Source organism: Rutilus rutilus, assembly GCF_951802725.1.
Source record: "Rutilus rutilus genome assembly, chromosome: 8".
In the NCBI taxonomy this organism is placed as follows: Eukaryota; Metazoa; Chordata; class Actinopteri; order Cypriniformes; family Leuciscidae; genus Rutilus; species Rutilus rutilus.
Window position 1 is genome coordinate 4,045,755 of NC_140222.1, and position 13,980 is coordinate 4,059,734.

Sequence of the window (13,980 nt, forward strand, 5' to 3'; positions counted from 1 at the left end):
CAATAGGGTTTCAGCATTTCATGCTTGAACCCCTAATAATAATAGTTTATTTGTATAGCGCCTTTCAAGAACCCAAGGTCGCTTCACAAAATAATACAAACAGTTGACAGACAAAGAGACAAGCAATCTGCTTAATATAACAATCAAACAAGCAGAAAAAAATCAATATAACCTTAAGTAAATCAAAATCGAATCAACCATATATATATGTATATATATATATATATATAAAAAATAAAGATAAGGGAAATCAAAATGTGATTAAATACCATAAATGTACAACTAAAGGAATCAATTAATAAAGACATCAACTTTTCTTCTTCCCCCGGGCAACTCGCAGCGAACGGCGTGTCCGGGCGGAACCAATAATGCTTCAGTTCTCTGTTCCTGCCCGGACTCTAATCCTCGTCACGCCAGGACGCGACTGCAGCGGACCATCACCGGTAAACTTAAACTTAAACTAGAAACAAATATAAGTAACTAACAGATACAAACTAACTAATTTTTCAGTAAAAATGTATATAAAATGTGTTGTAAATGTAAACATATGCAAATCTAACAATAAAGAATTAATGAATATGGTTTGTTTCGTGTGGTTTATGATCACTACTGAAACAAATGAATGTGAATGACAAAAGAGAAAAGCTTAAATAAGGATTATTCTTAAATGAATGCACGTCCTGCGTATAAATGTATGTATGTATATGTGTGCGTGTGTGGAAGCATGTGTGAGATTATGTTACACACTACCATTCGGGCCGCGCGTGTGTGTGTGTGTGTGTGTGTGTGTGTGTGTGTGTGTGTGTGTGTGTGTGCGCGCGCGCGCGTGTGTCTGTAAGTGTGTGTGAATTGATCAAAAGTTTAAAGTCAGTATTTTTTCTTGAAGGGAAGCGATATTAAGGTTTCTTAATGATTTCTGAAGGATCATGTGACACTGAAGACTGGAGTAATGATGCTGAAAATTCAGCTTTGATCACAGAAATAAATTACATTTTGCAATGTAAAACAGAAGACTGTAATAACTTTTTTCAGTATTATTATTTTTTATTGAATCATTGAACAAAATAATATTCTTTCACTGCAATAAAAACTCTTACTGATCCCAATAGTGCAGATCAATTTTTTTTATAACCATTTATCTAGAATCATGCAGCTCTAATATACACACAACAGCAATGCTTGAATTAGTATTGAAATATATAAATTCATTAACTAATCTTTTAAAAAAATTTTTTTGCCAGATCTGCTCCTCCTCCTTCAGTGAATCTCCTCCTCCTGCAGTGAAGCTCCTCCTCCTCCTCCACCAGTGAAGCTCCTCCCACTGCAATTCACCAATAAATGCTGGAATATTCCCATCAGCTACAAGTGAAGACGAGCATCAAACCATCAGGAAGAGCTGAAATCTGCAAAGACAGAGTTTATTGAAGGACAGTGAGAACATGAGAGATCCAGAACACTGCAGAATGAAACACACTGAAGAACAAAGAGGTTGGTGTTTATTCCTGATTCTTCATTAGTGAGGCTGAAGAACATTAAAGCTATAGTAGGTAATGTTGGGAGAGCTAGCAAGATTTGAAAGCGGCGCCTCTTCTAAGCTCCACCCCCTCCCGTCAGTACTCCGTCCAAAGCTACGCCCCCACAAACATGAACGCGCATCCACAGTCGGAGTCAGCTGCAGGTCACAGGAAAGCCGAGTATTTCAGCACATTATGGGCATCAACCAAACTACTTCATGTCTCATTCACCTGTAAGTAAACTATATTATTATTATTACAATAATTGCAAAAAAAAAAAAAAGCATGGCTATTGTTAGTAATGTTACTCGCAGCTTTCAGGCTAACGTTACATGTTTGGTGAGCTGAATATTTCCGGGAACGGTGACATGTGATGAGTGCACGCAGGGGGGCTCGGGCACGAGACATGAAGGCATCTGATTGGTTCTTTACATTCGGACCGAGTAGCAGTGATTGGTCAGAGTTTTTACTGTCCTGCAGCTGCTACAGAGGTCTGATTGTTTTCATTCCTTTTTCTGAACACACTCAGGATGGAAGGACCATTTCACCCAGTATAAGAAAAAAGTGTTTCTGAACAGGATTACCTACTATAGCTTTAAGGTTATAAAGCACTTCATCAGATTTAGTGTTTGTAGTAGAAAAAAGTAATTAGTAATAATATTAAACATACCAAAATCAAACAATTTTCATAATGGTGTAAATTAAACAAACCCTGTTTTATAATTTCTGATAAAGTTGTATGTAGGCATGTGACGGTGTAACATTTTCATGTTGCGACAATTAATGAAACTTTTATCACGATATACAGCATTCTCTCGATACTGAAATATTTTTTTATACTATAACAGGTTTAATAACTTTTTCTTATAACAAAAAAAACCTGAACATATAAATATAATAAAGCAGTACACAAAAAATATAAAGTAAACAGATGTTTCAAACAGATTAAAGTACAAAAGAAATAGAAAGAACAATAGGTATCACTTTACAATAAGATCTTATTAGTTAATGATCAATAGCTACATTTGTTACAGAAGTTACTATTCTTTATTAAAGTTATTTAAAAAAATACAACTGATCATTGTTAGTTCATGTTAGTATTAATAAATGTTGAAATTAACATTAACTAAGATTATTAAATGCTTTAGAAGTATTTAATTGTCAGCTTATGTTAACTAATGAATTATTGTAAAGTGTTACTGAACAATAATAAAAAATCATAACATTTACAATCAATATCTAGAACATGTTGCAGTCCAGATTAAAATATAAAAATGTTTAAGTTTGATTAAGTCTTTAAGTATTGAAAGGGTTAGTTTAATCCTGTAACATGAGAATGAACCTCATTGGTTCTTGCTGAAGCTCAAACTCAAATCCGATCCGGCACTTCATTTGGGGGATCCACCGGTCACCTGGGCGGAAGTAATAGTGAAGCGAGGATTCAAGTGCAGGAATGGAGGGTCTTTAATAATAAAAATGAAACAAAATACAAACAAAAACTCCCCGTTGGGGAAAACAGGACAGGCATCGAGATACAACAGCACTATGTCAGGAAACAGGAACACAAGGATATATAGATGATGAACCAGCACAGGACTGCAAACACAGGGAGAATAAAAACCGGGAGTGTCAGAGCTCTGTCACCAAACCAAGATATAAACTAGATAGAAGTGACAGAACCCTCAAACACTGAAAGATGTTTTTGTTATGACCTATGTTCAGGACAATTAAGTATAATGATAAATATAATGTTATCAATAACTTACTATATTCATGTTAAATGTATAAAAAATCTATTAAGAAGTGGAAGAAATGTCTCTACAAAGTGCACTACATGTCATGTTTTGGAGATGATCTATTGGATTAGACTGCTATTCGTGTTTCCAACACAACAATATAAAAGGCTATATAAACTTAGATGCACTTCTGTTATTTGTGAAGTGGTTTTCTGAAACTTATCCATCGCATAATTGGCTTATTTTGACTGTTGGGGTTATGTAAGTTGCAAGATAATGAGGTCGCATAATACGCATCTTTAATAGTTCTCTGAAAAACCAAAATAAAACTTGTGCACTCACCTGGGATTGATCATTTATCCTATTATACGACATAAATTCTAATGTCAACATATTTACCGAAGAAAATCCTAGTGATTTTTTAGGAATGTAAGATGTGCATTTAGAAAGTGTGACTGAATAATTAATTCATAATTGGAATAATCGGACAAAGCAACACATCTGAAACGTTGATAAAATCATAAAATGTAAAATCATTCTGAGATTTGGTGTTCTAAAATTCCAAAGCCAGATTGTAGAGTCGAATACAAACTTGAACTGTTGAAGAGTAATCTTTTTGACACTTTATATATCTTAGATTTGCCCTGCAAATTCATAATGATGGATGAACGCATATAGTGCTCCAGGTGACACGGTGCTGTGCTGTCATTCCCAGAAATTAGGGGCCAAGCACCAACTGTCCAAAGCTGCACACATGTTTATTAGGGCTGGGGTAAACGATTATTAATTAAACGATTAGTCGGGCGATTATTTTATCGATTAGTCGACTAATCTAACGACTAATTGGAATTATTTATCCTGTCTGTAATTCGCACATCTCTGTCGAACCGTTACTGCTACTCCGATGGATTTCAAACTCGACAGCTGTCTGGGCACGAGTAAGTGCAGTGCCAAGTTTGACGTTGTTTGGATGAGAAATGCAAAAGATATGTTAAATATATCGGTAAAAGAAGCACTTAGAAGGTTGTGGTTTAAAAATAAACATTCTGACATAAACACACTGTCAGCTACAATGTTTACTTCTGAATAATATAGTATAAATGTGATAAATCCTTTTTTTTTATGCAATTAATCCATTGAATCAATATAAAAGTTATTTTTCACATTGAAACTGTTGAAAATACACAACAAAGTAAGTTGATCCACATATGACAGCCTCTGAACTCTGGACTAAACATAGGCTACATTCAATCAGCCATCGCTAAGAAATACCTTCTGAATGACGGCGACCTTCTTTTTTGACGGCGATCAGCTGTAAAATGGCTTTAGGTCCTGCTCGGTTTTCGTTGACTTTGAGTACAAGAATTGAACGATTTTTAAAAGATCCCCTGGGGTTAACGTGTCAGCATTCGACATAAGTTTGACGCTGTCGTGTGAGAACAAGCAACAGTCGGCATTTCTCTTCCTCCCGCGTGCCTCATCTTCTTAATCTCCTCACGTAAATTATTAGATTTCGATGGCTTACGTTTCTTCCCTACGGCAGAATCCACCACAGGTTCATCAATGCCGTCAAATGTATTAATTTTTTTGTTTGTTTGTTGATCAAAAAGTGCAAAGTAGATAAGGAAAACTAGGATGTCGGGTGTCAGAGCGCCACCGTTACTGTTTACAATGCGTGGAATGGGGCGCTGTGATTGGTTGAGCGGATTTATGGCATTCTGCAGAGAAAGGAGACTGGCGTTTGTCGCGGTTTGGAAAGAAAGGGAGAAAACATGGCAGAATAACACGGCGGGCGGTGTGTGTGGCGAGCTGTACCTCCGGGAATGGTGCAAAAATAAAGAAAGAAAGAAAGAAGCGTCGACGCAAAAAATATGACGTCGACATCGACGCACCGCTACAGCACTAATGTTTATGCTAATCACTTTTGAATCGTAAGGCTTATCAACAAAATAATTTTTTTCCTCTGATTCCTGAGCTCATGGTGATTCGATTGGACCCTAGCACATCATCTTCCGTTATGTAAATTTGTCCGGCATTTTGAATTATCTGAAAAACGTACTTTTTCTAACTCCTCCTAGGCCGATGCTCCGATTTTCACCAAAATTGAGCCAGATCATCTTCAGGCAGTCGTGACAAAAAGTTACGGAATTCAAATTGATTCGTCAAAGCATTTTCGATAAACCCAAGAACAAATTTTACGTAGCGCTTGCGAAAACAATCGTAAGGCTGTATCTCCGCAGCGGTTTATCGTATTCAGACCAAACTTGGTACATGTACTCACAAGCATGACTTGAGGCTACATGCTGCGTTTCGGCGCAGCGCCACCTACTGGTCCGGAGATATGAAAAATGCCTAATTTTGCTTATCATTTCTGAACAAATTGTCAAAAAGTAATCAAATTGGTCTTGTTAGATTCAGGGCAACATGCCGAGTCGACTGATATTCAATTTTACCATATCAGCCATTTTGGCTGTCAGCCATTTTGACTTTTGTACCAAAATGCTGTATTTCAAGAACGTATGAACGGATTGTTACGAAACTTGGTATGGGTCATCAGCACGATGCCCTAAAGGAGCCTGAGAAGTTTCGAAACAGCGCCACCTAGTGGTGATTTTTTTCTTCCCAAATGCTTATAACTTTGGGTGTGATCAACTTATATTCACGAGACTCATCACATTAGACTCCTGAATCCTTGCTGAGTCCAACGATACCAAACATGCTAGGTTTCGCTTTATGGTTTGTGTAGAGTTGTGATTTATCGCTTAAAAAACATCTGCCGATATCTTCGAAACCGCTAGTCCGACTGAGACGAAACCACCGTCAGAAGTTTGGAAACACAGGTCGATAGCTATACACCAATACCCAAATGCTTAAATATTGATAGTAAGGGGTAGTAAAATCCGATCAAAGTCATGTGTCGGTCATTTTTTTATGTGTTTTTTCATTTAAGTGTCTATAACTCCGAAGCGAATTGAGATATTTTCACCAAAATTGACACACATGTATGGGCTATCTCTGAGGACACATAAAAAAATGGTGGGACTGAGCCTCTTGGTGGCGCTATAATAGAACAAAACATGAAATTCCCATTGACTTCAATACAGTTTTGTGAAATAAAATGCTATACTAAACAAATGCATTGGTGTAATATTATGAAACTCAGAATGTGCCATCAGCACCATCCCCTAAAAGTACTCAAAATATTTCGAGACAGCGCCACCTAGTGGTCAAAAGTTATAACAATTTCCAAAAAGATTAATAACTTTTGAATAAATCTGGCTATTGAAATGCCACTGGTCTTAATAGATTCTTTGGGTCACGCCGAGAACATAGATACCAAGGTTACTTTATTTGGCCGAACTTCCTGTCCGCTTGATTTTCATTCTAAACCTACTTTTTCGAACTCCTCCTAGACCGTTTGTCCGATTTTCACCAAAATCGAATCGTATCATCTCCATACCGTGCCGACTAAAGATTATGGATTTCGTGTCGATAGACGAAACCGTTTTCATATAGCGTAGCAGCAAATTTGAGGCATGATGCCAAAAAGACTATTCAGGCTTTATCTCTGCAATGCCTTGACATATTGACACCAAACTTTGTATGTGTCATTGTCACTTCACTCTGACCACATCACATCAGTTTTGTAACTGCGCCACCTATTGGTTGAAAGTGATAATCCATTAAATCATATTTTGTATTACATATTTTATTACTGTTTATATGATTTTTCAGCTATTTTGCCTAAAATCCTCTTTAAATGTCTTTAACATTTGTCTTTGATGGACCCGTTTTATTAAATGCTGTACATCATATAGGGCTTAAACATCTGCTATGGCCATTCGCCAGCTCGGCAACCACCATATATATATATATATATATATATATATTAGGGCTGGGCGATATATCGCATGACATTGTTTTGCGCATCTCGTCAGTAAAGCCGGTTCCTTGATTAGTAGTAAATCGCCATCACCTGCTTTTACAACACAGAGCCGTAGTTAACTGACAAGCTGAGCCATATCGCATTAATTATCACGGACGTATCGAATGCGATATGGCTCAGCTTGTCAAGGAACTGGCTTCACTGACGAGATGCGCAAAACAATGTCATGCGATATATCGCCCAGCCCTAATATATATATATATATATATATATATATATATATATATATATATATATATATATTGTTCATAACGTTTTTATTAAAATAAATGTAATATTTCTCTGAGAGACTGTCAGAACTGTATTACTGTTGTATAGTTTTAAGATAATTGTGCAGTTGATCTAAATATATGTAATAGTCCTTGCTACAGAAACATGATGCTTTTAACTATCATTTCAGACGTGATGCTGGAGAATGAGGAGAGTGAAGAGGAGGAGGAACATCATCATGTCAAAACTGGAGCTAAAACTCGCTCACAGACTGAAAGTATTTCTTTACTGAAAAGAAGAGACAAGAAATGTTTCACTTGCCATCCGTGTGGAAAGAGTTTCACATGCAAACAGAGTCTCAAGGTTCACATGAGGATCCACACTGGAGAGAAACCGTTCTCATGTGATCAGTGTGGAAATAGTTTTAGACAACAAGGACACCTTCAGGAACACATGAGGATCCACACTGGAGAGAAACCGTTCACATGTGATCAGTGTGGGAAGAGTTTTACACAACAAGGAAACCTTAAGACTCACATGATCATCCACACTGGAGAGAAACTGCACGAATGTGATCAATGTGGCAAAACATTTTTGAGGACTTCAGACCTGAAGAGCCACATGACAGTTCATTCACAGGAGAAACCACATTCATGTTCTTTGTGTGGAAAGAGTTTTTCACATCTGCAGAGTTTAAAAGAACATAAAAAAATACACACTGGTGTAAGAAATCATATGTGCTTTGAGTGTGAGAAGACTTTTATCACAGCTGTAGAGTTGAAACGGCACCAGAGAATTCACACTGGAGAGAAACCTTACAAGTGTTCACACTGCGACAAGAGATTCAGTGACTTAGGATCCCGGAAAAAACACGAGAGGATCCACACTGGAGAGAAACCGTTCACATGTGATCAGTGTGGGAAGAGTTTTACACAACAAGGACACCTTAAGTCTCACATGATCATCCACACTGGAGAGAAACCGTATCACTGCACTGCATGTGGGAAGAGTTTCACTCAATCATCTAATCTACACAGACATACAGAAACTCACATTAAGTAGTGTGCAGGGTTGCCAACTTTGGTGATTTGGCTGGAGTGAGATTTCTCCGCCCAAATATGCGCATGCAGCGGCCATAATGGAAATTTTGGCCGGCGGTCACTACTGACACCACCACAAACCTCTCACCATCTTAACCTACACCGACTACATTAATTTCCCAATGTTTGATGTTTTTGTTTTGATAAGTTTCTTTTTGTTCACTGTTACTTTGACTATTTGATTTATTATGTGATTGTTATGATCAGGGCATTGCTGAAAGAGAGGTGAAAGTTCATCAAGCTCCCCTGAATAAAGTATGGTTGATTAACTAAGGTCATATTCTATGAGGTTAATGCATGGGTGAGGACTATACATGGCATTGCATCTATTCTACTTTATCGTCAACTCATGATCTGATTCAATAGGTTGTGTTAGTAAACTGAGGTTAATACATGGTTTTGTTTTTTTGTTTGCATAAAACACTGACCTGAGGTTGATGCATGGTGCATATTCAAGAAATTACTATACATTGGGCCCTTAGAATGGTCCATTACCCTCCTGTCTGTCATAATTTTGCTTTGGCTAATTTTACTGGGAAAAAAATAGTGGGAAAGTTTCTTGAAAACCTTCATTTATTTATAAGGTGCTAACAAAAAGTATTTACAAGTGTTTGTCACTTTACAATTTGTCTTTACAACAAATAAACTGAATATGAGACCATGTCAAAATTTCGCATGGTTTCTCTTAATCACTGACGTTTGGCCTGTTGTAACGGGTTGTGGCAGACTTAGCATCTTTTATAATCTGAGCAGGGGGCTCATATTTGTAGCAGGGCTCAATGTCACTCATTTTGATAGACATAATGGATGAAAGTGTGCCATCAAGAGACAGTTTATTCCGTGTGTCTGTCTTGTTAAGTCCAACCACAGAGAAGGTACGTTCAGCATCAGTGTTAGAATGTGGCAGAACCAACACTAGCTGTGCAACTGTTACCAGTCTTGGGAATTGTAGGATTCCACTTATGCGGTTCTTCACAGTGCTGAGATAGGCCCAAATTCGATCCATCCGGTGGTACTCTCCATGTGCACTCTCTCTGACAACAGCATCTCTCCAGATGGCATCAGGGATGTCTTTTTCTTCCATCATCTGGTACTCCAGGAATTCATCATTTAAGTGGTCCTGTTCCCTCAGCTCGTCATATGGCAGGAGATGGTTGAACCTAAACATTAAAGAAACAGAATGAACCATCACTTGTATACCAACTCCTAAACTTATTCCACCTTTTCTCCACTATAATGATGGTAGGATGGATACCTTTGAACAAAGTACTGCACATAATCCACAGCAACATCCGTTTTCTGCTTGAAGTCCACAAACTTGGCATACTGCAGCACTTGGTCATTCAGAGGCAACTTGGCCAAGGCATACTCCACTGATCTCATGAAGAAACTTCTTGCTGCCATGTGGAACTTCTTAACAGCCTCAGGGGAGACATGACCAGCTTCAATGAGTCTGTTCAAGGTGGTTCCGGTTGTGAAGCCGATGCCAAGCTGTGAATCTACAGGCATCACAGAATACGCAATTGATCACCAAGAGCAACTTAAGACCAGCCAACAAAGTATTAAGATAACTGTATTTTGTGCCCTCATACTGACCTGGGAGTTGGTTCTCTTCATTCATGATGTCCACACTGACCACATCAACTGTTCTGAAAGCTCCTGGCTTCAGGAATTTTGACATCAGTTTCTTTATGAAAAACCTGATCTTTAGTAAACAAAAAACACAAAAATGTTATTCTACTTACTTTTAAGCAAAGCAACACTGGGATGGCTCAGAAATAAAGATTCAAGTCCCATGTAATAATCTGTAATATTAACTACTTGCAACATTGAGTGTTACATACTTGGTCATGTAGTAGGTAGACAGAGGGGTCTTGACGTTGGAAGAGAAGGTTGAAGTTTGTAAAGATGATCAGTGTGGACTGATAAAAGAGCAGGTGAATTTCAGTCATTGGATCATCAAACAGCACACGCAATCGGACGCACCTTGCTTGTTTCTCATCTGGAAGTAGAAATACACAGGCAAAAGCAAAAATATCAATAGGAAACTAAGTAATTATTAATTGGAACATTGATGAAAAGTTAATTTAGGCTAGTTCAATAATTCTGAAGTCTAATCAGAGAATGTCAAGACTCAGAAAACTTTTGCATTTATGCTCATTTGAGTTAATTAGCAATAATGATTGCTTCATAATATTCTAATTTTCAAACCTGACATATTTGACATATTGACATATTTCACATTGTGTATAATGAATCAATGCAACATTGAATTAAGTTATTGAATGAAAAATGAACTTCATTGATCCCTTCTTGTACATCTTGTAATGTTATACTTTACTCAGGATAGGGTTCCATAGAAAGTGATATTCTGCCAATAGGTTTATTAAGCATACACTAGGTCAATACTTACTGCAGCTTCCAAAATAACTCCTGAGTGCAGCATATAGGCGTAGAATACGGGTCACAACCTGCTCCAGACTCAGCCACCGTGTGCTCACATGAAGCAGCGTCTCCATGTAAGTCGTGTCACAGAACACACAAAACTCTGAAATGATAAACCATTGATTAATGCAAATGAGCAGTTCAATGTATTTAAAGGGATTGTAGAAAGGATGAATTACGTATTATACCTTGTTCTTTGATGTTTAAAATAAATGTATTCTGTAAATAAATGTATTGTCTTCAACGAGCCCAAGAGGGCCCACGTCACTCCTCTGTTCATCTCTCTGCACTGGCTACCTATCGCTGCTCGCATCAAGTTCAAGGCATTGACGCTTGCTTACAGATCTATCACAGGCTCAGCTCCCTCCTACTTTCACTCACTCCTACGAGCATACATCCCTACCAGACACCTACGATCGATCAACGAACGACGTCTCGTGGTTCCATCACAGAAAGCCACAAAATCACTTTCCAGAACATTCTCATTCACAGCTCCATGCTGGTGGAACACTCTCCCCACCCTCATCCGGAATGCAGAATCCCTGACAACATTCAAAAAACAGCTGAAAACCCATCTCTTTCGTGAGCACTTACCTTCATAAAAAAAAAAAAAATCCTTTAAACCTCACTTATCGGGCTTATGCTACTCTGAATAATGCCTGAACCTCGTATTCTGAGCACTTCTTGCGTTGTTATTGTTTTTTGCCTCTTCATGATGACTCGCTTAATCTTAGTCCTAATTTGTAAGTCGCTTTGGATAAAAGCGTCTGCTAAATGACTAAATGTAAATGTAAAATGTAAATGTATTCTACTTAGATTTATCGATAAGCTCAAATACAATTTTACAGTCCTATTACCCCTTACATTTAGGCTGGGTATTGAAATGGTCTGTTTTGGTCAAATGGCCCCTCTTTAGCAACAATTACTGAAATGTAGTTAAAATTACATCATAAATGAGGTGGCTGAGTTACCATCAAGTTTATTCTTCCGTTTGGTGCTGCTCTTGAACCAATAGCCCACATCCACAGCCATGTCTTCAATATCAAACCCTGTGATCTATTTTTTTAAAGGCAGATATTAACACAGTTCCCAGAAAGCATGCAAATGCTGTATGTAAATAAATATTTTCCTTTGGAGTACATTTTTGTAATACATGTCTGGGACTAATTTCAGTATTTACCTCAGTGTACACTGCACCAGCAGCAGATGCATTATTGTGTACTATGTGGCACGGGCAGCCCAATGTGAACAAGGAGGGGTTTTCTTTCAAAACCCTTGTTTTTATGGAGTTTCTGTCTCCCACATTCACACTGGCATTGTCCACAGAAAGGGAAATGCAATTAGTCCACGGTATTGAGTGCTTCTTCAACACTGAGTCGATCTTGGCAAAAATGGTTGCTGCAGTGCCACAATGCTCTCCTTCCGTTACCCCCATGTCCAGGAATCGGTGGACCACCCCATTCTTGTCAAAGGTCTTTATAGTAATGGGATTCATTTTCTCCTTCCCTGAATTCACAATAATATAGTTAAGTCAGGCCAAAGTTAGTTGCAAAAGGTACCCAAGAGAAAGAATTAAATGTCACCTGTGTCATTGGACCCATCTGTTGAGAGACTGAAAGGCTTCTCCCTTAAGCATTTCACAAGCTCAGACAAAAGATAGGGACTGACTGCCCCATTAATGGTGGCCGATGTTTTGGTTCTCGCTGAGGAATATTTCTTTGCAATTTTTGAATCTGGAAAACACTCCCTGAAAAGAGGACTAAGATGATCAGCGAATGCTAACGGAATATTATGGTTGACCATGGCCACCGCAACCTTGATCTCTGCCCTCCTAGTCTGCAAAATGAGAAACATAATATAGTTATCTTTAGTACATTAAATATATATAATACATAAAAATATGTAATTTAACATCTGAAGTTGAACATCTGAAGCCTATGTGAGCACTTGCATGGATCTTAATTTACTAATCACCTGAGTCTCAAGTTTCAGTTCATCAGTTCTTGAACAAAATAAACTGTGTATTCTCTGGGAGCTTTCAAGACTTTTCTGTTTTTTTTATGTGACCGTCACTGGTGATGTGCCTCTGCACATCCGCTCTGCCTTGATGACCACACTCCAGAAATGGTGCTGGGTGGTGCCAGGTTTTATAAAAGGCCACTCTGTACTCCAGGCACTACTGAATTTTGTACTGTACTTTGCAGCTCCTGTTCTGGCCCTTTTCTTGCTTGAATTTCGACTGACATCCTCCTCGTCATCCTGACAATGTCCCTCTTCCACCACCACCCTTGCCTCAATCTAAAAGGCAGGGTTAAATCTACATAATCACATAGCATCCTTCTTTCCAATTACACAATTGTGACCCTGGATCACAAAACCAGTCTTATGTTGCACGGGTATATTTGTGGCAATAGCCAACAAAACATTGTATGGGTCAAAATTATAGATTTTTCTTTTATGCCAAAAATCATTAGGATATTAAGTAAAGATCATGTTCCATTAAGATATTTTGTAAATTTCCCAAGTTAAATATATAAAAAAATTATTTTTGTGAGTGAATGCAGCACTATTGCCAATAGAAATGGACAAGTTTAAAGGCGATTTTCTCAATATTTCGATTTTTCTGCACCCTCAGATTCCAGATTTTCAAATAGTTGCAAATAGTCCAAATATTGTCCTATCCTAACAAACCATACATCAGTGGAAAGCTTATTTATTCAGCTTTCGGATGATGTATAAATCTCAATTTTAAAAAAATTACACATAAGACTGGTTTTGTGGTCCAGGGTCACAATTATTCATGATACAGTAGCCAATTATACACACACTACTCTGCAGAATAGCCGCTACACAAATGCTGAAGCCTTGTCTCACACCTACCCCCCATCCCCACTAGAGTCAGATACCTCATATACCATACATTTATTTTTTATACACACACCCCTGGTCCCCAACCCCCATTTTTAGCCTACCAGAAAAGATAGGCTACTACCTTCCTCGCTTAATGCTTACACATGTTTATCATCTAG

At 37.9% G+C, this 13,980-nt stretch overlaps 2 protein-coding genes across 3 annotated transcripts; one reads left to right on the forward strand and one right to left on the reverse strand.

Annotated features, from left to right (window-relative positions):
• The first annotated feature begins 327 nt into the window (after window positions 1-327).
• On the forward strand, window positions 328-10,065 carry LOC311295731 (uncharacterized protein). Of its 2 annotated transcripts, none has more exons than XM_084417235.1 (3): window positions 328-443; window positions 1,242-1,488; window positions 7,597-10,065. In XM_084417235.1, exons 2-3 carry the CDS (start codon window positions 1,440-1,442, stop codon window positions 8,466-8,468), a joined length of 921 nt encoding a protein of 306 aa, XP_084273361.1. In that variant the 5' UTR covers window positions 328-443; window positions 1,242-1,439; the 3' UTR covers window positions 8,469-10,065. The 2 variants fall into 2 exon arrangements, with proteins under 2 accessions (XP_084273361.1, XP_084273360.1); XM_084417234.1 differs by having other exon boundaries at window positions 394-443; window positions 1,242-1,747.
• LOC311295734 (uncharacterized protein) lies at window positions 9,045-10,015 on the reverse strand (the record flags this gene model as incomplete). The annotated part of the gene is made up of 2 exons (XM_084417239.1): window positions 9,045-9,666; window positions 9,762-10,015. 2 exons carry the CDS (start codon window positions 10,013-10,015, stop codon window positions 9,192-9,194), a joined length of 729 nt encoding a protein of 242 aa, XP_084273365.1. The 3' UTR covers window positions 9,045-9,191.
• Window positions 10,066-13,980: the final 3,915 nt, after the last annotated feature.